At 42.8% G+C, this 27,731-nt stretch overlaps 2 protein-coding genes across 2 annotated transcripts; both read left to right on the plus strand.

The window, feature by feature from the left end:
- Nucleotides 1-921: 921 nt before the first annotated feature.
- On the plus strand, nucleotides 922-18,011 carry neto2a (neuropilin (NRP) and tolloid (TLL)-like 2a). Its single transcript, XM_084013623.1, has 10 exons — nucleotides 922-1,279; nucleotides 4,946-5,002; nucleotides 5,287-5,430; nucleotides 7,637-7,885; nucleotides 8,223-8,270; nucleotides 8,761-8,888; nucleotides 11,787-12,015; nucleotides 15,004-15,117; nucleotides 15,261-15,391; nucleotides 16,137-18,011. The coding sequence occupies exons 1-10, from the start codon at nucleotides 1,270-1,272 to the stop codon at nucleotides 16,863-16,865; spliced, it is 1,839 nt and encodes a 612-aa protein (XP_083869749.1). The 5' UTR covers nucleotides 922-1,269; the 3' UTR covers nucleotides 16,866-18,011.
- Nucleotides 18,012-19,948: 1,937 nt separating this feature from the next.
- dnaja2a (DnaJ heat shock protein family (Hsp40) member A2a) lies at nucleotides 19,949-27,704 on the plus strand. Its single transcript, XM_084016102.1, has 9 exons — nucleotides 19,949-20,131; nucleotides 21,422-21,481; nucleotides 22,045-22,274; nucleotides 22,459-22,539; nucleotides 22,661-22,794; nucleotides 22,885-23,081; nucleotides 24,726-24,870; nucleotides 25,831-25,958; nucleotides 26,546-27,704. Exons 1-9 carry the CDS (start codon nucleotides 20,054-20,056, stop codon nucleotides 26,732-26,734), a joined length of 1,242 nt encoding a protein of 413 aa, XP_083872228.1. The 5' UTR covers nucleotides 19,949-20,053; the 3' UTR covers nucleotides 26,735-27,704.
- The last annotated feature ends 27 nt before the right edge of the window (nucleotides 27,705-27,731 follow it).

A 27,731-nucleotide genomic window follows, 5' to 3' on the forward strand; every position in this document is an offset into this window, starting at 1 on the left:
CATGAGGGGGGGAAACATTCAGGACTGACCGGCAAGAGCTGCCCGCGTGTTTGCTGGGAGGGAGACGGAGAAGAGAGAGGGAGAAGAGGAGGTGGTGCGCGCTCCACGCTGTGTGAAGCTGTACAGAGAGACGGAACGAACCGGAAACGAGATGCCTAAAAAATAAAAGCATGGAGTTTTGTCATTTAACTACACCGTCATAACTAAAACTTCTAAACCATGCAGGCAGAACAAATCATCCCACTGCTCTGTAAACATCTAGACTTTACTATAATTCATCAAAAAGAGGTGAAGGCAGTGTTGCCTTTGACTTGGGGGATAGATGCTGGTTTATATTGCAGTCTCTCAGCATCTTACTGTACGTTTTTTTTTTTTACAATTTATGAGAGAAAACATTGGACACTTTAGCAAAATCAAGAACAATATTGCACACAGTGTGAGGTCTTGATTCATCACAGCACTACAAATCGTGTGTAGCTAGCACTTCATGCACAATGTTGTACCGCTTTTTGTTTGTTTTTTTAATAAGAAAAAGATTTGCCATTAATGCATTCTGTTCATTTCCTTCAGGAGTATTAACCAGGCCCATTTAAAAAGTAGCCTCCCCTAACAATTATCCTACAACAATACTTTTTTTTGTGGCAACAAGTGTGCCGGTGGGTTTTATTTTGAAAGGCACGACCGGAAACAGCATATCCTCATTGCTGTGAACTTTGATGATGTTCATGACAAGCCTCTCATTGATGTAAGCAGCGCCCACGGCTTAAATGAGCCTCGTTCAGGAGCATTTCTCCGTTCAGACACGGACGGAGAGCAGACAGAGACGGACTCTCCTCCTCCTCCTCCTCCTCTGCACTCTTCCTCCATCTCTCTCTCTCTCTTTCTCTCTCTCGCTCTCTTCCTCTCTCCATCCATATGCGTCTTTTGGATACCTAGCTCTCCTAGAGCGCGTCAGCCCGCTCGGATCAGTCCATCCTCCACATGTCATCTCCACTATCTCCCCGCTGGAAGCTGCATTCACACGGATGATGCCTGGCTGAAAGGCTCGCAGCAGCGTTCGTCCTCCAGCAAAGCGCAGCGGGACCGCCGGACTGAAGAAGAGCTCGGTGCTGCTTCCCTTCTTGGAGCGTGCCTCTGCGTAATGGATTTACGGCTGCCGGAGAAAAGTTGGATGTTGTGAAGAAACCCCGTGGACCCCTTAAAAATGGACAGAATAGGAGGGCGTTTTTAGACCGGTGCTTTTGGGTTGGAATCACACCGTGAGAGGAAATGCACAGAGGTGAGTTGGACACGAGCTGCCCGGGAATCCGTGACGCGCGTCGAGGTCCAGTGCGCTGAGCAGAACGAATGGACAGTTCATTAATGTTGGGTTTAATGTATTTTTACATTTTCTACGTTTTTTTTTTTTTTTTTACTTGCAGATAATGTGGATTTCAACACGTCCGAAAACAATTAGAACATTTTTTTAAATACCACGGATCCGGTTCAGAACGGATTAAAATGTAATCATCATTATTATGCATTTCTCTTAAAATTAGATCACTGAGTTAATTTAGAGGTAAAGAAGAAATGAAACTGATGAATCTTCCACCTCTCTTTGCTCCGCTTGGCTTGTCGTCTCTTCCAGCTTTACATTTTATTTATGTGTTATCAACTTGCCATTTCGTGACTGTTTTAATCGTCATGTTTTATCACTGATCGACATCGCCATTAACCACTGCTTAATTCAAGTTCCAGCATCTGTTGGTCTGCTTCCCGTTTTCTAAGATTCAGCAAATGCCAGATGGGTTCTCCTGAGTTTGGTTTGGTCCGCTTGGTTTGAAGAGACCGGAGCCCGGTGGATGTGAGAATTAAGACAAATAGCGCAACGCCGAATGATTCCTTAAAAGGTTTCATGTTTGTTCGGATCAATTATCCTACCGTAATGCTCCTACACGATGGGCCACTTGAGGCTAACGAAAAAAAGGCACAAGGAGGACCATAGAGGTTTGGTTTAGCAGTCAGTTTGGGCACTGAGGTGTGTCTCCGTTCATACGTGAGTGCAGTCTGATTAACTGTTATTCCTGATTATAATGGACAGCAAAGGTCAAACACTGTTTGAGGTCCATTAGGATTCATATCAATGTCTCCATTAATCTCAGCGACATGAAAAAACACTCTATCCACGAGGAACGTGGTTAAAACAGAAGCGCATTTGCAGGTTTTGGTTGCAAAAAGGTGATTAAATCTGATTTCCCTTTAAATGATTTGGGATTTGAACGCAGCTCCTGCAGCGTCCCCTCGAACTATCGCAGCCCTACAGTGTAGGAAGGAAGCTCTCCAAGTTCACAGCCAGACGGCCGTTGTCGTGCGCGCGTGCTGCTGTTCCCTCCCCATCCAGCTCCAGGCAAGCAGCCACACTTGTCTTGCGCCATCAACAACTGCGGCACGCGCCGCAGCGCGCACGCGGCAGAGAACACTTTTATGACGCGTCCAGTTGAGGAGGCCTCGATGGACACTTTAATGCTGTAGCTTGCTCTGTGGTTAAACATGAACAGGTGAATCTTTTTTTTTTACAGTGTGTGTGTGTGTGTGTGTGTGTGTGTGTGTGTGTGTGTGTGTGTGTGTGTGTGTGTGTGTGTGTGTTTAGGCTAAAAGCAGCTTTATTTAGTTATCTTATCTGTTACTATGATGCTCCTTTATCCCCTATAGTCTAATTAGTCTGTTAGCCTACATGCTACTTATCACCACAATGGCGTCATTCTTCATTTAAACTGTAACTGGGAAGGATGAGCTTCATTAGCAGCTTTACTATGACAACGTTGAACCTTCTGTGTCGTTCTCCTCATATGTGGACCTAATTAAAACGCCCCATTATCAGCTCTATATTATTATTTACAGATAGTAATCCTGTGTTATAGAAGGCGGTGGTGGCCTATGGATAGTCCGTTTCAAGAGAGAGAGAGAAAAACAGATTAAACATCAGTTTGGCTTATGAAAGGAAGTGAGAAGTGATGTAAAAAGGAAACGACGTGACCTAGAATCGCAGGGTTGAATCCGTAGTGGGTTTTTTTTTTTCTGTTTTAAAATGACCAGAGGTCAGATGAAACTTCTTTCAGTGGGATATGAAGATATGAATGGGGGGGGGATGAGGAATTTAGCTGCACATGAAGGAGGCGACCCACAGTAGTGTGAGTGAGGTGAAACAGGTAGTGAGAGTGATGCTTTTTGGATAGTCATTTGTTTCCACATCAGCTGTCAGTCATCCTGTATTTTTATAGACATTCACTAGTCGGTAATGAAGTGACAATGGCTGCAGCTGTGTTTTTTTATCCTGTGATTTATTTATAATACTACAAAGGATGTGACAAATTCCTGTGTAAATTATGCAACTTTTGCCTAATACGATAATTTAAATATTCATATGCTTGACACACATTTCTGCCACTGCAGCTCAAGGCTGTATTGCTCTTACAGGTAAAATCACCCACGTTGCCCATATTTCTACCAGCGTCTGTTTGATCATTTCCATCCAAAAGCTTTCGAAAGGATGACAGGATTCCTAGCTTCGTCGAGGGCAGCAGCTGTTTTCAGTCCCCGCTATCTACAAGATTTACAATGACTAAAGTAAAGCTACAGTGAGATCTATTTGGATCTGGAGTTTGGGTGGTCTGTTCTCTAAATGTGCCTGTGGTAGTTCGTACGCCCACCTACGATACTTCATCGCAAGATAATGGAGATAGAAGTAATGAGGAGCCGAGCCTGGGGGCCGTGTGTGTGTGTGTGTGGGTGTGTGTGTGTGCGTGTGTGTGTGTGTGTGTGTGTGTGTGTGTGTGTGTGTGTGTGTGTGTGTGTGTGTGCATGCATTTCAAAACGACTCCATTCAAACATACCCTCCTCATTGGTGCAGATGTGTTGACTGCTTATGTTAACCATGCATTCTTCTTCATCAGACCCCCCCCCCACCCTCCTCGTCTCTCTTTCCTGCTCTCTCCATCTCTCTCTTTCATCCCTCCTTCCCGGGTGCCATTATGCAACGTGCCAGGCTCGCGCTCGCGCTCTAATTCGATGTGAGCGGGCCAACCTATTATGAACTCAGAGGGGATCAGGTCTACGGTGGCTTATCAGAGCAAGACGGTGTCAGAGGCTGTAACGCGCTCGCCTCTCGGTGCAGATATCATTGTACTAAAACATATTTCACCTTTTGTCTGTAGTCATGCACGCTCTGTCCAAATGACTGTCTCCTCATCAGTGCTGTAAGCCTGGGAGCCTGTAATCCTGTTTTTTTTTCTGCTAATGCGTTATGTTTCTGGTATCTAGAGGCTGCAGATTAGGAGGTTAGAGTCTTGTGGTTTGGATGAGACTTGATGGTTTAAAACTATCTTTAATGAACTACTACTCGATGCTCCTGCTACTAATGCTATTACTGTTATTACGGTGCTCGCCAATTCCCCCTGCACAGCTACAGCTCTGCTAATTCTAATGCTTTGATTACCTCCAGTAATCCTGCTCTATCTAGTCCGATTGGAGTGCTGCTCCTGCATGTATTTATTCTGACAGCTGTGATAAACCTGCTACCATTGCAGGCAGTTATGAGTTCTCTAGCGACTATTATGGTCTTCTAATACTGAACTATGTCTCTTTTTTCGACATACTGTACTGTGTCCTGTCATTTCCTTACACATCCTTACATTATTATCTTACACTAGTATTATAAAGACATTTCTATACAACTAATGATAAGGTTTTCCCTGCAAAACGAATTATTCTAACTCAACAATTTTTTTTTAATGTACCAATTAAATCAGGGATCACTTGAACAGTGTATTGATCTATATATTAGTGGTTATTCATCAAGGCCAGGTGAAATCAATAATGTGGTGGATCACAAACGTACTGGGCAGTTTGGGATATAAATGCAGTATTATGTCACATGTGACTAATGTGTTATATGTCTGTCTTCCAGCGTGGATACTCTTCTTTCTAATAGAAGAGGGCTTCGCTCTTGCACAGAGAACTAAAGGTAAGCTACAGCTCAAATGCTTCCCTTCTCAGTTAATATTGTTTCTCACACGTAGCAGTTTGAAATCCGAGGTATTATCTCTACTTGAATCATAGGACAAAAGGGTGACTTTAGTAATTCTGTCCCGTCTATCCTCCCTCTTTTTCCCCCGCCTGCCTTTTCCTTTTCCTTTTCTCACGCCCACCAACCCTCCTTCGACTCTCCCTGCTTACCGATCGTTCCCTCATTGATCCCCCGACTCAATAACCCATCTGTCCGTCTGTTCTCCTCCTTTCTGCTTCAAGATTCCCCAATCGACCATGGCGGCCAGAGCCCCAACCAGAACGACTGTGGCACGTGGGTCCGCAACATCAACGGCGGGGTGTTCACATCGCCAAACTACCCCACCACCTACCCGCCCAATAAGGAGTGTGTTTACATCCTGGAAGGTAAGGCAGGGTCGTTTTCCATCAAAACACTTCATCTCCTGCTTGGTAGCTGACATAATTTCCCGCCTTTCGGCATATTGCCTCCTTCACTGAATGTCATAAGTCTGACTGACATTGTTTTATATAACCCCATCAGATTTTCCCGTTCCTTCACTAGCGGGCAATCAGCATGACATTTTTCCGAATGAGCCATCCTGAGTTTGTTTCAGCCCAAAGATATAACCCTTTGAAAATGATGGAGAGTGGCGCGTTGTGGGGAGCCCCTGACTTTTGGCCCGAATCAGTGTAGTGCTGTGTTCATCTCTATTGGGAGGATGTGCCAGAAGACTAGATAGAAAACCAACATCTGCTACGCAGCTAAGCTTGGATGGCATATCACTGAATTGCCAGCATCCTTGTCAAAGCTCTAGTGTTTACCAGAAATATCACGTCCATAAGTAATATGGTGGCCTTTCACGTGGGAGGCATAATGGAAGTAGCAGCATTATCAGCAACTATAAAAGATAAGTTCTGGGGTATTGGCTGATGGGTTCAAACTGAATTGATAAACTGTCCATGAAGTGTGTGTGGTATTCTACTTGCTGTGGTGGGGAGAGGTTTTACACATGGCTCAAGGGCTCCCCCTGTGGACAAATCAATCCCAGTCGACGAATAAGCCGAGACTCCATCCCAGGCAGCCCACTGGTGTGTGCAGTGCATCACAGTGGGTCTGCAAGGCGACAGATGGAACCTATCATTTGCTATTATTGAGTCTTGAATGGCCTTCGTCATATTCATATCCGAGCGCCAGCGCCGAGCCTTTTATTCTGCCTCTCAGAGACGGAGAGATGCTCACGTTTTGGCACAAGTGCTAATCAAACAGCTTTGTAATCATAATTTGTGGTTAGAGAGACTGATTGATTGCGTCATGTCCCCCAGTTCATTAGCTCTGTATCTTGTGTGATTGTCGTTTCTGCTCTTTCTGTATCCAGCTATGTCATTTGTGTGTGTGTGTGAGATAGAAAGTTGGAGAGAGAGAATGAGATTCAGGCGCACCAGGGAGCCAACACGCTGATAGCAGGAAGTGCAGCAACACAAGCTGCTCGCTCAAGCAGAAAGGGGAGAACAGTCAGGCTCAAATTCAAAGACAAGAACAGAAACACAAATTCAGTTGCACACTGTACCAAACACATGTACCGCCCTTGACATTGCTCTTTTTTTTTTTGTGAAACGGAGCATGCTCGGCTTCTCCATGCCAGAGATGATTCAGAGCCTCACTCCCATCCTCAGCATCTTTATTTAGAATGATTCATCTCCCAAGGCTGCCGTGAATTGCCCTCGTTAAATACTTCCTCAGCGTGTGGCGGGGTGCTTTTATTAAAGCGCTTTGTCCATGCAGCATGTAGAAACACTGTTGGTTTGCATGACGGATGAACTCCTGAACTGCGATTCACGCTGCGGTTGCTCTGTTCTGAATTCACTGACACGGAGAAAGCAATGCTGACACGTCAGACTGTATTGTGTATGCTTGTGTATGTGCACGCCACAGTGTGATGCATGCTTGCACATGTGGATACGCACATGTGTTTATGTTATCTCTAACTAAAATGATTGTGAGTGTTTAGCTTGTTTCTTTTCTCTTATGCTTTATGCATGAACCGTTGATACATGCAGAAGTGCGCTTATAATGCTGTCAGCCACAATTGGAAAGCACAAGCCAACGTATAAACAAAGTCTGCGTGATCTAATTGGGTTAAACATCTATGTTAATGTGTGTAATCGTTCTTGTGCTGTTTGGAGAGAGCATTGAGGCAGAGTCTTGCTCGGAAAGTCGAGGCAGAGCAGGTGTAGCTCCAATGAAACATGTCTCTGAGATAGTTACAGCATGTACTTCATTTGGTTTATCCAGTTTATTGAACAAGCTAGAAACATTTCAAACTTCACTAAAAGCCTCCGGGTTTACAGATTTATCAGCAAGGGGCTTTACTTACCTGTGGTACCGTTCGCCTAATTCTTAGCCAACTTCTAAAGAGTTTGTGCAGTCAGCTGTGAGCGGTTACAAATTACAGCTTCAAAATCCAGATTAACTCATATTTGACTCTAGTCTAGTCTTTAGAATACCATCCAGATTGGTCTTTGTCCTGCAAAAGCAAGATAAAATGGTATTCCTGTCGTGGATTTACCCCTTTTTATTCCCTTTCTCTCCCCACTCCCCCGTTCGTTAAAGCTCTTCCTAGACAAAGGATTCAGCTGGCCTTTGATAAGAACTACTACATCGAGCCATCGTTCGAGTGCCGCTTCGACCACATCGAGATCCGCGATGGGCCATTCGGGTTCTCGCCGCTCATTGATCGCTTCTGTGGGGGAAAGAACCCGGGCCTGGTCACATCGACGGGGCGTTTCATGTGGATCAAGTTCACCAGTGACGAGGAGCTGGAAGGCCTTGGGTTCCGCATTAAGTACACCTTCATTGCAGGTAGGGACACCCCAAAGTGAATAATTAAGCAAATGTTTCATATACATCAAAAGTTTGGGGTTAGATGTGTAGAGAACTGGATCTGGTTTGCTTTTACAAAGCGCCGCAACAACATCATAGCCTTTCCTTGCATGCACATTCAACATCAGAGCCGCCTCAATCCAAACCCAATATGTCTAGAAATCAGTGTCTCCCATCAGGCGACAGATATTAGCTTCAAAGAGACCCCTTTCTGCTTCATCTGGCCTTAATGGGATCTTATCTTGTGTTCTCTGCGTATCCTTTTCTGCTGTGTGGATTGAGAGTAATGTGCCACCCAACATCTTTTCATTTTCAGATCCTGATTTCCATCTGCACGTGGGCGGACTGCTAAACCCCATCCCAGGTAAAGCTCTTCGCTATTTTGCCGATTTGTGTTCGATCCTTCATGAAGAGCTCCCCTTTAGCTCAGGAACTCACCGGAGGCGATCCGTGCCTCTGACGTGAATGCCGAACGTCCAAATATACCTCTACGAGCACCCAGTTGTACATGAAACGAAACACATGCACCAAATTAGACAAAGGAAGGAACGCACACCTTATATCCGGCTGTGTCGGTCTGCCTTTGTTCCTCCGTCTTCTTATTGTCCTAATCCGCTGTGCTCACTTCAATTCCATCTTAAATCCTTGACTTCTCAAATAAAATCCTTTATCTGTCTGTCTGTCATGCTCCTCTTCCCATCCTGCCCCTCTTTCCTTTTCATCTCATGCTTTATCTTCTGCGTTTCGCCACTCTTTTTTTTTCTCGGTCTTGCTTCTCTCGTGTACCTCCGTATGACCTCTTTCTTTCGGGGCCCTTTTCTTCTCTCCTCCATTCTTCCACCGTCTCCCTGCAGACTGTCAGTTTGAAATTGGTGGATGGGATGGGATTATTCGCTCCAGTCAAGTGGATGAAGAGGAGAGAGTAAAGCCTGGCGATGCGCTGGACTGTATCTGGACCATCAGGGCTCCTCCACAGTCCAAGGTCAGTACATGGGACCAGTACTCAGGAGTGATGGCGTGCATTTCTCGGTGCTTTGGTGAATAAATAGCTACGATCAAGGGTCTGGTCTATGCTTCTGTTTGGATGACTCATATTCAAAGCCATTTTAAAACATAGAAAAACATCCTGAGATGCACTCACTAAGAGGAAGTTTCATGTTTACATCTGAATTAGTCATCCAAAATATAATAAATCTTTTAGAGAAATCATCTAGATATATAGCATTACGTCCTGCAAGTAAACAGAGTTGAACTGGGATGATGCTCAGAATTTCTAAACAGCTGTGGAGTCGACTCTAAAATCACCCCGTGTACTTTTTCAGTCTGTTAGTAGAGTTGCTCCAGCACTTCACCTTGACAATGTTCTCCAGTTTATCCTCATCATCAATACTTCCCAAGGTTTCTCTCCATGCTCGTGGAGATTTCATATTCTTATTCTTACACACTGTGTGAGTGCAGCTGTGCTCTCCCGTCATTGAGAACGAATCCTCTCGGTGACCACGTCTGTGTTGTGATTGTAATTTTAAAAATGGGCCGTGAGCACTGCAAATACACAGGGAGGCGTCATGGGGGAAAAAGCAACGCGGGCAGAAAAAGAAGCCCTGGAGATTTTGTAAATGCATTTTCAAGAGTGAAAAAGCCCACCGATGAGTTCTCATAAGTTCTGATATTTATGAGTGGGTATATGAAAGCCCTTTGAAATTACAACCATAACCTGCCTAGCTTTGATTCACTGCTACTCTGCTTCTGCCTCATGACTCAATGAGTCATTGGAACGACCCAGTGCTACTCAGTCGCTACAATATGCCGACACACGCATGCACACACAAATTCATGCACATCTAATTAAAACAAATATTGCATAATATACTGTCACAGAGAGTACACACACTGTGTACACACCTATACACGCACTATACACTGATATGTTTGCACACGCAGGTAAACATTCATGCGTGAATCACACACATGCTCTACTTAACTTCTCTTTCTCTCTCACACACACACACAGATTAGTCTCCACAGTAAATTCACTGGTGCAACATGTGCAGTGTGAGACAGCAGTGAAGAGGGTCTGAATTTAGCAGCAGCACCGTGTTGCCCAGCCAGATATTAGCTCAGTGAAGCGGAGGGAACAGAGCAGCACCCTCAGCAGCAGTATAAGAGCAGCGACTCCACTGCTGCATGTGCTACATGTGCTGAAGTCCCCCCCCTCTGGCTGAGGTCTTATCATGTAATTACTGCTGACTCATTCAAACAATTTAAAGGCATTATTTTGTAATGACTCTGCAGGATGTAACGTAACACTACTATATGTTTGTTTAGGCTAACGAACAGGCTGAACAAGGCCTTTGACATGCAGGAAAAGTGCAAGTGTAAATAATAAAATGAGTGATGGCTGGATTCCATATGGCTGCATCAGTTTCAGGGTCTTGTTATTTATTGTGCATGCTGCCACACTGTCATCATGACTTACCGGGACACAATAAAACAGAGCCTCCATTAATATCATGAGCAACACCGGTGCTGTTCCTGCTATGACGAGTCAAAATGTCTGCTGTGATTAAAAAAGGTTGATGTCAACGCAGGAAACGAGCACAAACATTTTGTCAGATAGTAAGAAAAGTACAGTTGCAATTAATAGCATTAATGACAAGTAATGAATAAAATTAACAACAACTCATTACATTTAGGTGAGCCAGATGAGCCTTTTGAACATGCTCGCTAACCATCATTAATATATTAGTTACACCTGTGTGTCTGAATTCAGAGAACACACTAATTCAATCAGTTCATTGATCGTCCCATCAAGGATCGCTTCATGGGACGATCAAAGAACTGTTTGTTGTCACAGGTTAGATGTTTTTTCCCAATTGTTGACTCTGTAAACTTGAGTATCATGAAACGTTCCCCACCTGAGCACTAGTCTTGGACTCTGAGGCCAGACTCTCTCGTATGTGGAGGAGGTGCACATCCGGCTCACTGCCTCCGGTCCCTGCGGCATTACCTGAATTGAGACACATCTTAGAGAAAGAGAAGGGGATGGGAGACAGAGCAGACAGACTTTTTTAAATCGCCATTTTATTGGTTTATGAATGGTGCATGCTTGCATCACAACTTAGATTCACTTTGTTATTTGATTCTATTGTCCATAAATGAATCTTCTATTTAATCCTCTAAACTGTGTTTCCTGTTCCTATCCCAGCATGCTCTGGTGAATAGGTGGGCAGGTCGCTATCTATCACAGGGTTCTACTCTTTCTACATTCTATTTATTTTCTTCAATTCACTATCAATGTCTGGAAGTTGTTGTATATATATATATATATATATATATATATATATATATATATATGTATCGCCATCTTTCTTTTTTTCCTTCTTTTCCACCGGTGTTTTCTTTTCCTTGGTTGTTTTGGACCTCCTCGTTTCGGTTTTTAACGAGGAATTGGAAGCTTGTTGCTACTTCCCTCTGCCTCCCCCCTGTGATAGTGGAACGACCCGAGGAGGGAGGGGCTCTGTGTGTGCACGAACACAGCCCTGCGTGCTGATTGGACAGAATGATCCGGGCACTGTCGGATCTTTGCACAACAAAAAACACGCCTCTACGTGCACGTAGAGGCGTGTTTTTTTTTCTTCGAAAACCGGATGATTTATGTCGTTCTATCAGAGCGTAGTTCAGTCGGCTTCCGTAAATATGATTAAACAAATGTTGCCGACTGGGACTTTAACTGATTCAATGCAATGTAGCGTTTTCCATTTATTTTCTCTCATAAAGTGTCTAGTTGTGTATGAAAGGTAGACAGCAGTAAGGGGAAACTAAGGATTGCTGTGATATTAATTTGCCTCCTCGTTGATTTGCATCTCCTGGCTATCTGCAGATCTACCTGCGCTTCATGGAGTACCAGATGGAACACTCCAACGAGTGCAAGAAGAACTTTGTGGCCGTGTACGACGGCAGCAGTGCCATCGAGAACCTCAAGGCCAAGTTCTGTAGCACCGTGGCCAACGACGTGATGCTGGATAACGGCGTGGGAGTCGTGCGAATGTGGGCTGACGAGAAGAGCCGACTCAGTCGCTTCCGCATGCTCTTCACCTCATTTGTTGACCGTGAGTACCAGTCTTGACCCTGTTTCTCACCTTGTTCTATCATTTCTTTTGAATTGTGTCATTACTATGCTATTGCTGAGCATTTCATTGTGTCTTTGTGGATCTGTGTAAGTTATGCAAACAACTCTAAAGGGAAAAAGCAGAAAAACCTCAGAAGGTCCTCTTTAATACAACAACAGAAAGAGTTTCATTTCCTGAGTGGCCCTTTTGGTGTTAAACATATTGATTTTTGAACTATTTGTTTATCTATTTGGCCTGTATCCAATTAAAAATGGATCGTTTTGATGAAGCAAGACGACGCATCGAGTGAACGAGGTGGATTGGCTTCCATGTCCTCGTTGCTGTTGGATCTGTATGTGTTCAGAAGTATGGAGATCCTTTATAAGTGTGTAATTCTCTGTAATGGACTAAAAGCACCATATGTCAGTGCTTTACTGCAGCAGCCGCAACATTATCCACCCACACACAGAAACCGACACAAGGACATTTGATTTATGAGGTCCCGCATTCTGTCTGCATCAGTAGTCACTAACAGACACTGTGTGTCACGTGTCATTTCATCGCGGAAAGCTAATTATACTGTGCCATGTTTAGAGCATAGATATGAGGAATCCAATTATTTACTCCAGCATTTTTGAATTACTGAAAGCATCAAATCAGTTTTGATATGTATGTCACAGCAAGATTATAGGCCAGCCTATTAAAGGCCACGTACTACAGGATATTATAATAATAATAGGAATTTATCCATTTAAGAGAAAACCTGAGTAGGGTTAATGAATCTACTGGAGGTAATTGTACATTATGCTTCGTCATTGAAGGACAAGAAACTTTTAAACTGGTGCTTTCAGAGGCGGAACATGTAGTAGCAGGAATTGCCATGCAGGAAACAGTTTTTCTGTTAGCACACCATAATATTTTCATTAAATGCCTGAATAGACTGTGATATTAATTCACGTTCTCCTGCACACTTCCCCGAACCTTGGGCGAATGCTAATGTTGTTTTCATCAGCAAACCTCTAACCTTGTAGTCAGAATTTAATGGCCTTTTTAATTCGGCAAAGGTCTGGGTTTTTATTTCTTACTCCGAGAGTCCTTAAGACTATTTGGATCCTCGTTAATTCTGATCACACTATTCATCTCAGAGAATGTCTGAAGTCTCTGGAAAGACTCTCAAACTTTATTTGGTCGGAATCAGCGGCTGACTCAAAGTTGACGTGGAGGTCAGAGGGAACCATTAATCTTTGTCACTCAGAGAACATGATGAGTTTTGTCTTCCGCACTCCATCATCCTTAATGTGCTATAATCCTCAGGCAGAACCCCCGCTGACACGTAACGCAGACACATTAAGACTTAACTGAATATGCACATGCACTCACACCCACACACACATGCATACATTCAGACATGTGTGGGTGTGTGTGTGTGTGGGTGTGTGTGTGTGGATGGCGAGGGTAAGATGGTGAAGCGTTGTTGACACCCTGTGAGAAGCTACATTTTGAAGGCGGGACACGCATAATGGGATTGGAAACGATCACAGAGTCAGGGGAGCGACCCCATCTACGGACTTGCTGGGAGATAGATGGGGTGGATGCTGCAACACGCACACACACACTTACACACACACACACCCTTATACACGTCCCTTTGTCACTGATTTAACCCCGAAGCAGAGGAGGCATGCTGGGAAGGGGAGGTGGAGGCTCAGTGCCCTCATCACAGTGGACCACTCGCAGCAGTGGGTGAAGCTGGTGGAGCTGTAATAAAGTCAAGACTCAGAAAGTGTGTTTGCGGATGCAAATCAAAAGGTGGAAAAGGGGCTAAAAGAGGACAGTTTGGAGGAGAAAACCAGCCAAAAGACACGGGTTGAATGTGATTTAACATTCTCTTGCTATGCACTTTCTTTGACACCGATAAGGAAAATCAGTGGTAGAGAAGCGGTTGTGTGGCTCAGTTTCTGCCTCTTTTGGCGTCATCTCATGGATTCATGTTGAAAATTTGTGACATTTGTATTTAAAATTGGCTTGATTAGGCAATAAAGAGGGGGAAAAAAGACTCTTTAATCTCATATCTCAAATTAGCATTTTGTTATTGTTAATACCTCAAAATGACTGAATAATTTGCCCATAAAATGCAGTTATAATAACAGTATAAATGTGACGGTACAGAGTCTGGCAGCTCTTTATTAAATGGGCTGGTTTCATCAAGTCTTTTTTCTTTTGGTGGTGCATTGGACTTAAGATAGACATATAAGAGATAAACCCCTCTAGTTCTCATTTCCAGTACTCATTTTTTTGCTTTCTATTTGACGTAAATTTGAATTTTCAAACTAATAAACATAGTAGATGGCTTCATTGGTTGTTCTGATACCTTTTTATCCCCGTCTCCAGCCTCATTCCACACATCAGAACCAGGTTTCCCTTCACTTTTCCTGCAGCCCCAGATCGTCCATACCAGAACCCAGACATCTGCTTCTGCCCTGAGCTCTGCAGCTCTTCCTTCTGATCGGCAGTGCATCCATCTCCGGGGCCCAGCAGCCAACATCCATTACTAGTCATCTCTGTCTCTGACATTGCAGCCTTCATGTCCCAACAGTCACTTTAATATGGGTCGTTTTGCGGCACTTGCATGACCATTTACACCCCATGAAGTCTACCGCCACCCCATCCCCACCTTTCTTTTCCATATTTCTCCTCCAGGTTTTATAACTATTTCCAACTGTTCCATCACTCCTGTTTCTCAAACTCCCTTGTCATGAAGGCTGCAGTTCAGTGAAGCTGCCATCTCCTCCCTCTAATGTCGTGTCTGCAGGAAATTATGATTTATGGCCCTGTATGGACTGTCTTTATAAGACCCCTCTAGTCTTGTATTACATGCCAAATTATCGAAATGTTGTTGATTTGAATTGTTATTTATTTGTTTTATTGTTATTATTAAGCTTTCTTTTCTTAATTCCATCCTCTCTGTTTATTGTCTTTGGCCCACAGCACCCTGTTCAGGCAATTCATTCTTCTGCCACAGCAACATGTGTATTAACAACTCCCTGGTGTGCAATGGAGTTCAGAACTGTGTCTACCCATGGGACGAAAACCACTGCAAAGGTGATCAACTTTTTTCTTTCTGTTAACTGAGTTTATGATATATATTCAGATTGTTATTGTATCATGACTTATTTATTTATTTTTTATGTTCTAATACTTTTTGTTCTCCTTTCCTCTCCTCTTCTCACCCCTTCCCACTCCAGAGAAGCGATCCAAGGGTCTTTTTCATCAGATCACTAAAACCCATGGTACCGTCATTGGAGTCTCATCAGGCATAGTTCTGGTTCTTCTTATCATCTCTATCCTGGTCCAGATGAAGCAGCCAAGGAAAAAGGTAACTCATCCTTTGTGCAGGCACAGTTTTAATTGGTTTGCTTGGAGGAGTGCCACACCTACAAGCCCATTGGCAACAGCTCGCACCTCAAAATGTCTGCCACATCCTTGGCTTTCACCTGGCTATGGAGCCGGAGGTGTTTGGCCAGCGTGTTAGGTTGTGCCTGTATGGTTGCCTGCGGTGCCACGTTGCATTTTTTCAGTGGAACACAGCCCAGTTTCATTCCTAGGTCGTCAAATACCGATGCAGAGGGCACACTTTAGCATATAAGAGATCACCTTTCAAATTAAGATCCCATGTAAACCCATCATTATAGACACTCAGAGCAGCCGTCCATTCACTCTCTGTGATGAGAAGTGATGCCGAGGGGTCTGACGAAGCCTCGGGATATGACGTGCATTTTGATGAATAGCCATTAAAAAGTAAAATAATAATGCTCACATAAATTCTCAAAGGGCTAAAATGGCCTTTTACCTCTTTACTCCAGCTTTTTAAACACTAAACCTGAAATATTGATTTAAAATGTTCTTATTAAAGAAGTATATTGATCCAATCTGGAGGATGTTAAACCCCTCACAGATATACACAGTATAAAATAATAAAATAAAAAATAAGAAAATAGGTTTTCAGGGCCCTTCAAGCACATTTATTGTGTTTTCTGACAGTTGCAAAGTCTTGTCTTGATATATACCCATATACCAATCACTAAAATTGAACTTTCTGAATGGATCTTCTTCTTTTCAAGGTTGTAGCTCGTCGACCCGGTGTTTTCAACAAGGCGGGCTTCCAGGAGGTCTTCGACCCACCCCACTACGAGCTCTTCTCTCTGCGGGACAAGGAGATATCGTCAGATTTAGCTGACCTGTCTGAGGAGCTGGACAGCTTCCACAAGCTGCGGCGCTCCTCCACCATGTCACGCTGTGTCCACGAGCACCACTGCGGCTCCCAAGCCTCGGTGGCTACTGGCGGCGGCAGCATGAAGCACAGCCGCACCACCCTGACCTCCATGGAGCTGTCCTACCACAACGACTTCTCCAAGCCGCCACCCATGAAGACTTTCAACTCCACGGCCAGCTACAAGAAGAGCTGCTACGGCTACAAGCAGCACTCACAGACTCACGACTGTGACCAGCAGGTCATCGAGGACCGCGTATCAGAGGAGATCCCGTGTGAGATCTACGGGCGTGGTGGAGTGGGAATGGGAGGAGCCACAGGTGGAGCGATGGGAGGAGGAGCGTCAGGGATTGCAGGAGGAGGGATTGGAGGAGGGGTGGGGATAACAGGAGGAGTGGCGATGGCAGGGGGAATGGGCATGGGGGGAGGAGTGGGCATGGCGGGACCTAGCGGCATCGCCGGAGGTATCGGTGGTGGGATGGCAGGAGCCTGCGGAACCCTCAGTATCCGTGGCAACAGTGCTCGTAACAGTACCACCATAGTTGACCCACAGCAGCGCTCCATGTCCATGGACTTCTAGATGGCGACCGGAGGAAGAAAGGAGAAGGGGAATGCAGAAAGAGCTCGCATTTCACTCATCAAAAGAAAAGACAGGAGAGTCACAATAATCTTAAATTGATCACTCCTCGTCCCTCGTCTGCCTTTGCTTTCAAAGCAGTATTAAAAAAATATTGCACACGTAAGGATATTCTCCTCTCAAAGTCTGGTCTGAAGGTTTGGGGAATTGGCAGATAAGAACCAAGGATAAAAAGAGGGGGGGGGGGAACATGACTAATCCTGAATGATGAAGGGTGGAGACATCTTGTCTCTCCAATCTTAAACTCATTTACTCTCTCCTTTTCATAAGACACGTATAAAAAGAGGGTTCTCGCATGCAGACCCAGACTTCTTTCTGTTTGGTCATCTAAAAGACCAGGTAACCACTCAGAAACAAGGGGAGACAACGGTGAAGAGACACCCTGGACTGAATTTCTACATTTATTCACCTGCCATGCACAGATATAGGATATATAGTGCGTCTTCTAATAATTTGAGTCTAATTTGATTTTTTGTAAGTGTACTGTACTGTTAAAACCAGTATATATCCAGCCTCATGATGATGCTTGGCTTTTAACTCTTTAATCTTTTTCAGATGTTGCTCAGACGGTTTCATGATGATGACCTATGTTGTTGATGGTGATGAGGATCAGAAATATGATGATGATGATGATGTTAATGATGTGATATTGCTATAATAATTCTGTCATTCTCATGGTTACCTCACACTTACACAGAAGGTACGCTCCATTCAGTCTCTCCTCAGGAAGAGCACATGAAGAGACAAGAAGAAGTCTTATTTTGGTAATAAATAGAGAGAAAAAAAAAGGCAATTTCTGCTCTTCGTCATAGTTTATGGGCATTCAGGCTATGAGTGGTGGTTTATGGAAGATGAAATGTTTGGTTGTGAGACCTGGACTGAATGAAAATAGCAACCATCCCACTCCCAAACCCCCTTACTAGGAGAAAATATAACTTCTCGATTTCCCCTGATGAACTGAGTGTGTCAAACAAGCACAACCTGTTACCCTGAAGAGACAGACGTGTAGCCTATATGGGACTTGTTTATGATTTTAACCACTGGTTGTATTATTTCATTCTGTTGAATTAAATGAGAGCTTACTCACCTCCCTGTGTGAGCTTTTCTGTTCATTATAACCAAGAAAGAGGGAAAAGGCACCACCCATAGGCTGGAGATGTCGCAGCAAGGTAAGACACACACAACACCGTGCAGATGTGAGTTAAGGGTTGACGATTTAGGATTAATTCCAACTACAAAATGATCAGGTCTGCTTCAAATATTATTAAGCATAATGCATAAAGATTGTGCAGATCCTCTTCACTGCAAGCCATGAAATAAGTGTACTGGATCTTTGCAGATCTTTTTGTATGTCACTCACTCACTCACTTACTCACTTGAGCGCACATATTCCACTCACCCTTTCCTTTACTGTCATGATTCATTTGTCGTGTCTGATGCTCAAGGCACGATTTTAATATACGTGACCTTCAGATATTCTGCATCAGGGCCTGGTGATGTGCTCCTCTGTGACACAGATGCATGTAGTCCCAGGAGCCTTAAAGTAGTCTAGATGTAAGATAATAGCCAATATATTATTCAGGGATCATCAGAAATTACTGAGCAGCAGATTTTACTGCTTAAAGATCCAAAAATCTAAACAGCTGAAACCTGAGCATTATGACACTGAATTGTTGAACCTACATAAAGAGCTAAACAACAGTCTGGACATGAAGCACTATTTTTCTACATGATATGAACGTTGAAGCATTTGAAGGATAATGTCAGATGATTTGTGATAGATTGACTGAATATCTATGCTAGTCAAGTCATTAATTAATTTCAAAATTGAACTTACATTATTGAAGACTCGATAAAAATGGTAGAAGTATTGAAACTAACAAGACTGTATCACAAGGAATCTGAATATAATGGAACTTGTATTGAGTCAAACTAGTGTATTGGCAAGATAACAATAAATTACTAGGTCTAAACTCAGGTCAGAAAAGTTAATTAAAGTAAAGTTCCAGATTCAGATGAGCATGATGCTGATGCGTGCCCACAGAATTCACAAGGAATCTATTTCTGGACACATCCTGCTGACCTTTTGTTTAAACTAATGTAAACGATGTATTATATTTAATTGCAGGGAGCCATTGCAAATACAGGAGTACTATGAGTCAGTGTTCCATAGTTGTTGTGCACGTCAGTGGACACAGTTTCTTAGACATATTTGATATACTTCCTTTCCAAAATCAGTTCCAATGAAGATATGTTTGGATATGATGGATTATTGTGTTGACCAATATTTGTCTACCTGTTCAAATGATGGAAATACCTTATCCAGTGGTGTAGTGGAGGGTATACGCAGGTATACAGGGTATACCCACTTCTTTTTCTGGTGGTTTACAGTATACCCACCTATCAGCCAGAAAGCCATTGGAATATATGGGAGAGTATACCCACTTCCTCCTCTGTAACCTACCCATCTACCTAGCAGTACACCCACCTCATCAACTACCACTACACCACTGACCTTATCCATAAACATCCTTATCCAGAACATGCAAACTCCACACAGAAGGAACCCTACCCCGACCCGGGAATCGAACCCACGACCTTCCTCCTACACCAACGTGCGATTGCAGGGTCGTGTTAAAATTAAATAAAATGATATCGCCAGGGGGGTTATGCATTATGATGTACCTATGGTGGACATATATCCTGGTATTTGTAGAAATGTAATGACTGACACATTTGGGAATATATGATCATAATCTGCATCTCTCATCCTCCTGATATTGTCAGTTCGTAATGAGCACAGATATAATAGATATATGGCAAAGAGATTGCAAGAAGTTCTGATGCAAAAAGCAGGGCGGTTAACTGTTGTGGTGTGAGAAGCAGTATTTTAACCACTAGGCTATATTATGATCTATTTTGCATGTTTTTTTCCAGTGATTATTTTTTTAAATGCATGTGTGGTGGTGGATCAGAGGGTCATTTAACACACCAGCAGCCTGGAGGCAGCAAAGGGCACGCAGAGCGTTAACTTCCCGGAAACTGAGACACGAGGCGAGCAAAACATTTTCCACCGGCTCTTTCTCTTTGTCCATCCACCTCCCCGCTGAAGCAACATCCACAGCAACACCATGGCGACTGTTGTAGATACAAAACTATACGACATTCTCGGAGTATCCCCAACCTCGACCGAAAATGAGCTGAAGAAGGTAATTACGCGAGAAAGCCTGAGCAAACCACGAAAATACATTACATGTCTGCTTCGAGTTTCAAAATGTCAAAATTGCTATTATCAGGAAATGCGTTGCTATACGCGGCTAGCTAGTTAGCTGTGGCTAGCTTGCTAACTGGCCCTGGATGTTCATGTGACGATGCGGTTCTAACGATTATGGCTTCTCATAAATTAGATAATTTTATTTAAATTGTAGCTACAGTCAATGTGGCGTTTTTGTTGTCTTTCTTAAACGGGACACCCAACGGGGGTAATAATCTAAAAGCGAGATTGCGTTAAGTTAGCTTGTGACGCTAGCAATTTGCTTCACGCTAGCTGTAGCTCAGGTGTTAGCTAGCTACCGTTAAGCCGGTCGACGCTTCTGGAAGGAGGTAACGTAAGTATGGTTAAGGCAGAAAACTGCTCGTATCCAGCTAGCTGACGGATACTCCTATTATTGTAGTGAGTATGACACAATATCCACGAGACTCCGACCTCTGTTTCGGTCATTGGATTCACCTTAACAGCACTGAAAGTCAATTCGGCCGTACAGTAACGTCGCTATTAACGGTGAACGTGATCCACTACTGGTTATCTTTAACTAGCTCCCACTACTTGATGTGACTTGACTGATGAATTGACTTTCACTTTCAGCCACTAACGACATATATCGCTCAAAATCAAGTGAAGTGCTTAACCATACATTTAACCTCTCTTCACGTTAGCTAACGCTAGTTGTAACTTTATCATTCCGTGCCATTCTAACCATCGCCCATTTTTTTTTTACAATTTGGCTTCAGTATTAAGTATTTATCTCCCGGCTCTTCGTGAACCATGCTGACGTTAGGCGATAAGGGAAAAGGCTGATAACTGGATTCATATCGTAACGCCATCTGTGTTTAGTGTTAGCAAGATATGCTAGTTGGCTTACGCACGTTTACATGAACGTCAGTGAATACATTGTCGGACATTTTGAACTTTTCTTTTTTTTGTAAATAAATTGTACCCATCATGTATTTAGTTAAACGTAGTGAGTAACTGTGTTGTACTTTTAAGGAAACCGAGCCAATTACTCGGTAAACCCGTGAGCATTAACGTCACGTTACTTTACGCAATCACAGGTAGTGTTTTGCCTGGAACATCTGGTTTCAGGGAGCACGTGATTGGGTAAACTGTAGATCGATTGCTTCATGTGAGCTTGAGTCATGTCAGTGTGTGATCCCAGTAAACACGTGTCTACAATCAGAATGTCATGATCTAATATGGCTCCATCTCTTGTGTACTCAAGGCATACCGAAAACTGGCAAAAGAATACCATCCTGACAAGAACCCAAATGCTGGTGACAAGGTAAGACATTTGTGGTAGCATTTTTGGATAATTTGTGGAAATTAAGGATGCAAGGCCTCCCTTTTAATCATTCCCCATACGGTAGTGTGCCATTTCTCGGCAGGTGATCAAATTATGAGTAATAGGACATGGCAACTTCAGACAATCAAGCCTGGAGGCAGTATTTGTAATGGGGAAAATACAATATTGTGCTACCTCAAAAAGTGTCAATGATGTGGCCACAAAACTTGGTGTTTGATAATGTCAGAGAGGTGCTTATTCCATTCTGCAGTATTGTTTTTTGATTGTAGATATTGGCATTGAGAACTTCAAGACCCTTTTAAAGGGATTTTGTGTGACAGCGCATGTTATTTGGTGTGGAATGAATATGCTAATGTCAGCATATTGCAACCTGAGACATGCTTTGTCCAGGAATGATGTCGAACTAGATCTGAGGTGAAAGATGAATGGGACTCTTGGTGGGTCCTGGGCTGTGGTTAATTTGCTGTCAGAATGGCTCCACTGCTCTGACAGTTGTAATTACACCTTGTAACAGATTTTGTTTCCGTTCTCTCAAAACATAGTTCAAAGAAATCAGTTTTGCCTATGAGGTGCTGACCAACCCCGAAAAGAAGGAACTTTATGATCGCTATGGAGAGCAAGGCTTGCGGGAAGGAGGTGGAGGTGGCCCGGGGATGGACGATATTTTCTCCCACATCTTTGGTGGTGGACTTTTTGGATTCATGCCTGGCCAGGGGAGTCGTGCCAGGAATGGAGGTCGGAGGAGAGGAGAGGACATGGTCCATCCACTCAAGTAAGACCTAGTTTTCCCCTCACCTAGTCTTGAGTTATGTGTTTGTACTTTCCTATGTGCAAAACATATTTTGTATTGGATTTATTCTTATTTAGTTTAAAAGTAATTTCTATTCAATATAAGTCAATATTGCACTGCATTCCTTGTCACTTAACCGTATCTAAAATATATATTTTTTCCACAGGGTGTCCCTGGAAGATGTTTACAATGGGAAAACAACTAAACTACAACTGAGCAAGAATGTACTGTGTAGCACTTGTAATGGGTAAGTTCTATATCCAGCATAGTAGTAGTCCATGTTGACGGCTGCTTGATTATTTAGTCTATTGCATTGTTGACGTCTTGTGTCTTTTAATGAATCCATCTCTGGGTCTGTGTGTGTGCAGGCAGGGAGGCAAGACGGGCGCTGTACAAAAATGTACCGCATGTAGGGGACGTGGCATGCGCATCATGATCAGACAGCTGGCCCCAGGGATGGTCCAACAGATGCAGTCTGTGTGTACTGATTGTAATGGAGAAGGTAAGGGCCACTGTGATGAAGCATTCCGTCTGTGTATTGTATTATTGGCCTGCACACATTCCTCACCATGTCTCATTTAATCCACTCCAGGTGAAGTTATCAGTGAGAAAGACCGCTGTAAAAAATGTGAGGGCAAGAAAGTCGTAAAAGAGGTGAAGATTCTGGAGGTACACGTGGACAAAGGCATGAAGCACGGCCAGAAAATTACCTTTGGAGGGGAGGCTGATCAGGCACCTGGCGTCGAGCCTGGGGATATAGTCCTTGTGCTGCAGGAAAAAGAGAATGAGGTAGGAGGGCCTGTCCCTAATACTGTAGCCACACTCATCCTAACCTGCTCTCTGTTTCCCATGTGCACTCTTTGAAATGGGTGTAATATATTGATTAGGACACTGTTCTGCTTATGTCATCATGTTAGATTTCTTGCCCATAAAAAGATGACCCCAGTTCCAAGACTACACTGACCTGGTCACAACATCCTACTGATTGATTATTTTGAGGTTATTTTGTTTTGTGGGCTTGAGTAAAACTGCCTATGAAGTTCTCTATTTGCATAAAATGTACAATGTGTGCAAGATATGTCTTAAGACATATATTTGTGCTACATCAGACCCAGGCTTTATATATTCAGAAATTGCTACAGCCTGGAATAGGTTGTTTTTTTTGAATGAGATAGAGAGACAGGCAAGAGGACTCTCCTGCATTTCTACTTAAGTGCAGTGTAATGTTTTGAAAGTAGGCTATTTGGCATTTTGTGTCACAGATAAAGAAATAATCAAAAGAACGTACTTGTCTGTCAAGAAGGTTGTGAAACACAAAATATTGATATAAGGGATAGCCGATTTGTCCTCGTTACACATTGGGAAGCAGTTGGTGAACCTGTAGTTAGTTTTCAGAGCCTGTACACTAATCATGTGTACATGTTTGCAGATTCATGTTTACAGCAGATGCCTTCAGCCTTACCTTTTTGGCTGTATCCCATCCCTCTCTGGATGAATTGATAGTTTCTTTATCTGCAGGGGAATGCTGATGTATTGACTTGTTTGTTGATGCTTAAATGAGTAATTGCTTTTGTGCCAGAAAAGTCATGCATGGTCTTACATGTGTTCAATAGCTCGATGCATACTGGTTTTCCATTTAGTGTGTTACAGTCCAACGAATAGTTTGTTACTGCAGTCGGGTCCAGCTGGTGGTGCTTCAAACCTCTCAACTGTCTTGAGTGCTAAGAACCATATTGTAGTGACAGTGGTGTGCTGTCAGAGCTGTAGTACCATCGTACAAAATTAGCGCATGGAATCACTTGAATGGGAACCTGCCATGATAATATCAGACAACCTACAATAACAAAGTTCTGTTAATTTCACAAGCAGCATAAAAACAAAGCATTTTTATTTGTTAACTGATCAAGCATCAAGCAAAAGCAGTCTCACAAGTGCCTTAAATGTCTGGAATTTGCTTCCAAATCCCTGTGATGACATTAGAGTTAAAAGTATCAACTGATTAATGATAAGCGGTTGATGCTCAGTCGTCACAGCTAGCTGCCCCTCCCTGTCTTAATTGGGTTTCCTCAGCAGTGAACGCTAGCTTCTATAAGCCAAGTTGCCTTTGACAAGGTTTCTTCCAGGAGATATCGATCATTGATGTCAGAATATGCTCACGTATGGTGGAAGCAAATTGGGTTATTACATCTGACTACAGCAGCACATTGAACTTTAGTGAGTAAGTTGGATGTTACAGACATGCACTTATGATTCATTTATGGAAATATGGTAGAAACCATGAAAAACGGTGGGTTTGTTAAATGTGTGAAAACTGTGTTCGCAGTCATTTAGTTCATCTGATATCTCACTAACAATGGAGTTTTTTAAGCATTGACAAAAGATGATGTTGGTTAATCAACTAATATTTTAAACAATCTGTCTTTCCATTTTCAGACATTCAGGCGAGATGGCAATGACCTGTTCATGAACCACAAACTGGGGTTGGTGGAGGCACTGTGTGGCTTCCAGTTTATGCTGAAACACTTAGACGGAAGACAGATTGTTGTCAAGTACCCCGCTGGCAAAGTCATTGAACCAGGTTAACACTCATCATACTTCTTCTGTTTCTCTTTTCTATTATTAAAGGTTTATTATGTTACATGCGTCAGTTGCTGTTTTCAAACACGGCATTCAAAGTTGGCCCCTCCTCGTTTGAACGTGGGAGAGAGCGAGCTATAGAATGAATGAAGAGGGGGAGAGTTGTTAGTTAGAACAAGCAGTGAATCGGATAAATAAAACATCATTTTCAGAAATGTCCTGAACACGGCACAAAAACACTGAAAATAGAAAATCAAACCACAGAGGGTGTGTTCTCTGTTGATACAGACAGCACCACACACTTAGTGTCATAAGTGACGATTGATAGGGATTCTTTTGTATTCATCAAACATTGTTTTAAGAAAATTCCCTTCCTATTATAGCTTTTTAATGTTATTTGTTTATAAGGTAGAAGCTCTGATTCAGTTACAGGACAAGGCAATATCCTCACATCTAAGCACACTACAGACCAACCTTTGTGCTGTGCTGCCTTAAAGTTTGAGCAGATAATGTTGTCTCTATGCATCTCTCCAAACAAACCACGGGTGGCTAGACTGGGCAGAGTTAGAAGTATAATGATCACACGCTGAGCTCCTGCTGAGAGTTGGATACAACAAGCAGCCACGTTTTAGAAGGCACCAAGCAGTGCCAGTGGCCTTGGGTTCCTGAGTCAAGGACACAGCAACACTACTTTATACTACTGATTGTAAAGCCCCTTGGGGCTAATTGTACTTTGTGACATTGGGCTATATAATTGAACTATATAAATACATTTCACATGAGTTCTTACACCCTTAGGCTTCTAATTGCCCGTTAAGATGCCTGTACACTTAAGACTAGTTAATTTGGAGTTGTGAAATCTGCCCTAATATAGTGTGTTCAAAGAATAAGTTAGGATCTGTTTAATGTCTGATATTTCATAAAGTTGTGAATAAACCTTGTTTTACTGCATCTCTTCCAGGCTCAGTCAGGGTGGTGCGAGGAGAGGGCATGCCACAGTACCGGAACCCCTTTGAGAAGGGAGATCTGTATATCAAGTTTGATGTCCAGTTCCCAGACAACAACTGGATCAGCCCTGAGAAACTAGTGGTATGATATGTTACCCTTTAAATTAAGTGTCCATCATCTTCATCATCTTTTTCATTCTTTGCTTTATAACAGAGAATATACTAACGTTCAGAGCAGCTCTGGGCTCAAACTAATGCTTCATATTCAACCAGTGTTAATTATAACAATTATATTTACCATGACTTATGGATATATTATTATGTTATACATATTAAGAAGGGAGAGATATTAATCCCAGTTATACAGCAACCTCAAGAGAAATAAAATCATTAATGCAAATGTATGTTCAAGACATTTGGCATCTTTGTTGGGTCAGATTTGTATATAAGATAATTTAAAGCAAGACATAAAAGCACTAGTCTGTAGACTGTAGAGGTCAACCAAAGAAAATTGTGATCGACTGAAATTCCACCTATTTTAACTTTTTTCTTTGGGGATTTTGTTTTTAATTTATGGACAAACATGTAATTTACAAAGTCGTTCTACACAATGTTTTGGAAATGTGTATATTGAGGAGATGATGCACTCTGAATAGTCTATTTTTGGTCAGAGAACATGACAAAGCTGTCTGTTATAGCTGCATAATGATGAATGTTTTCCATGTGTAGGAGCTGGAGGACATGCTGCCCTCACGGTCAGAGCCACCCATCATCACTGCAGACACAGAGGAGGTGGACCTTCAGGACTACGATGTCAGCCAGAGCTCGTCATCGGGTGGCCGCAGAGAGGCCTACAACGACAGCTCCGACGAGGAAGGTGGCCACCACGGGCCAGGGGTACAGTGTGCCCACCAGTAGTCTCACGCTCTCACATACACACACATATGACCCATGTTCTACTTGGGGAGAAAATGTATGAGTTGCAGAGTAAACAAGCGGGTAGGTCAGACTGAAAAGGCTTGGTAGTTCCTCAGACACAGATCTAATAAACACGTTGATTCATGGAACCTGCAATTGTTGATAAATGTTATGGTGTGCTGGGATTATCTATGTCTGAAGAACTCACACTGGGGCAGCCAAAGACTTATTACACTGCACCTAAAACAGATTTAGACACTTTAAACTGCAACTTCAGGTAGAAGTCATGTAATGTATTTAAGATGTATCAAAAAAAAAAAATGGTTGCCCCTATGAATGCCATGTAGGAATTTGATCTGTTGTTCAAGGTGAACCCCTCACCCCTCCCATTTCCTGTCACCCCTGTTAAAAGTCCCCCCCTCCCCCCTCCACAATTGGGAACTCCAGATCAGTGGAAGAAAGGAATGTTTCTTGTTTGCTGAGTGTGTGACTTGCATTTTGTTTTCATAGTATTTACAATAATTAATTTAAGAACTAACCAATGTGCATACACAGACAAAGCAGTTGAGCAATGTGACGTGCAGATCCTTGAACTCGCGTGTTCATGGATTCATCCGCTCGGCGCCATTCGTAGGATTTGTTTCTGATTTTTACAGCTTTATTTTCTTTGTAGGTTTTTACTTGTTTTTTTTTTTTCCCCCCTCTCTTTATATTTTAATTAAAACCGAAAATTGGTTATTGTGTATATCATTGAAGTGGTTGTTGGTAAGCTTCATCAGCTGCTGTATTCAAAGCTGTGTGATTTTTAAAAAATGACAAGTGAAAAGACGAAAACATAGAGCCTGTATTTGTGCTGAGACCATGTGCATGTAAAAAGCTTTGGTTCCTGCACTTATCAAACATCAAACAAAGCAGCACAACTTCTTAAGAAAATGTCTATGAAGTTGTTGAATAAATTGTTGAAATATCATGTGCTGTGTGACGTTTGTTTTTGCTT

The sequence above is a fragment of the Eutrigla gurnardus genome, assembly GCF_963514095.1.
Source record: "Eutrigla gurnardus genome assembly, chromosome: 1".
NCBI classification, from domain to species: domain Eukaryota; kingdom Metazoa; phylum Chordata; class Actinopteri; order Perciformes; family Triglidae; genus Eutrigla; species Eutrigla gurnardus.

What these genes read in the sequence shown, in the direction of transcription:
- dnaja2a (XM_084016102.1), top strand. Translation starts at nt 20,054, where the DNA reads ATGGCGACTGTTGTAGATACAAAACTATACGACATTCTCGGAGTATCC. An exon ending in CCGAAAATGAGCTGAAGAAG is followed by an intron (nt 20,132 to 21,421) that starts GTAATTACGCGA and finishes TGTGTACTCAAG; the next exon opens with GCATACCGAAAACTGGCAAA. An exon ending in TGGCAAAGTCATTGAACCAG is followed by an intron (nt 24,871 to 25,830) that starts GTTAACACTCAT and finishes CATCTCTTCCAG; the next exon opens with GCTCAGTCAGGGTGGTGCGA.
- neto2a (XM_084013623.1), top strand. An exon ending in ACTGCTAAACCCCATCCCAG is followed by an intron (nt 8,271 to 8,760) that starts GTAAAGCTCTTC and finishes GTCTCCCTGCAG; the next exon opens with ACTGTCAGTTTGAAATTGGT. An exon ending in GGACGAAAACCACTGCAAAG is followed by an intron (nt 15,118 to 15,260) that starts GTGATCAACTTT and finishes TTCCCACTCCAG; the next exon opens with AGAAGCGATCCAAGGGTCTT.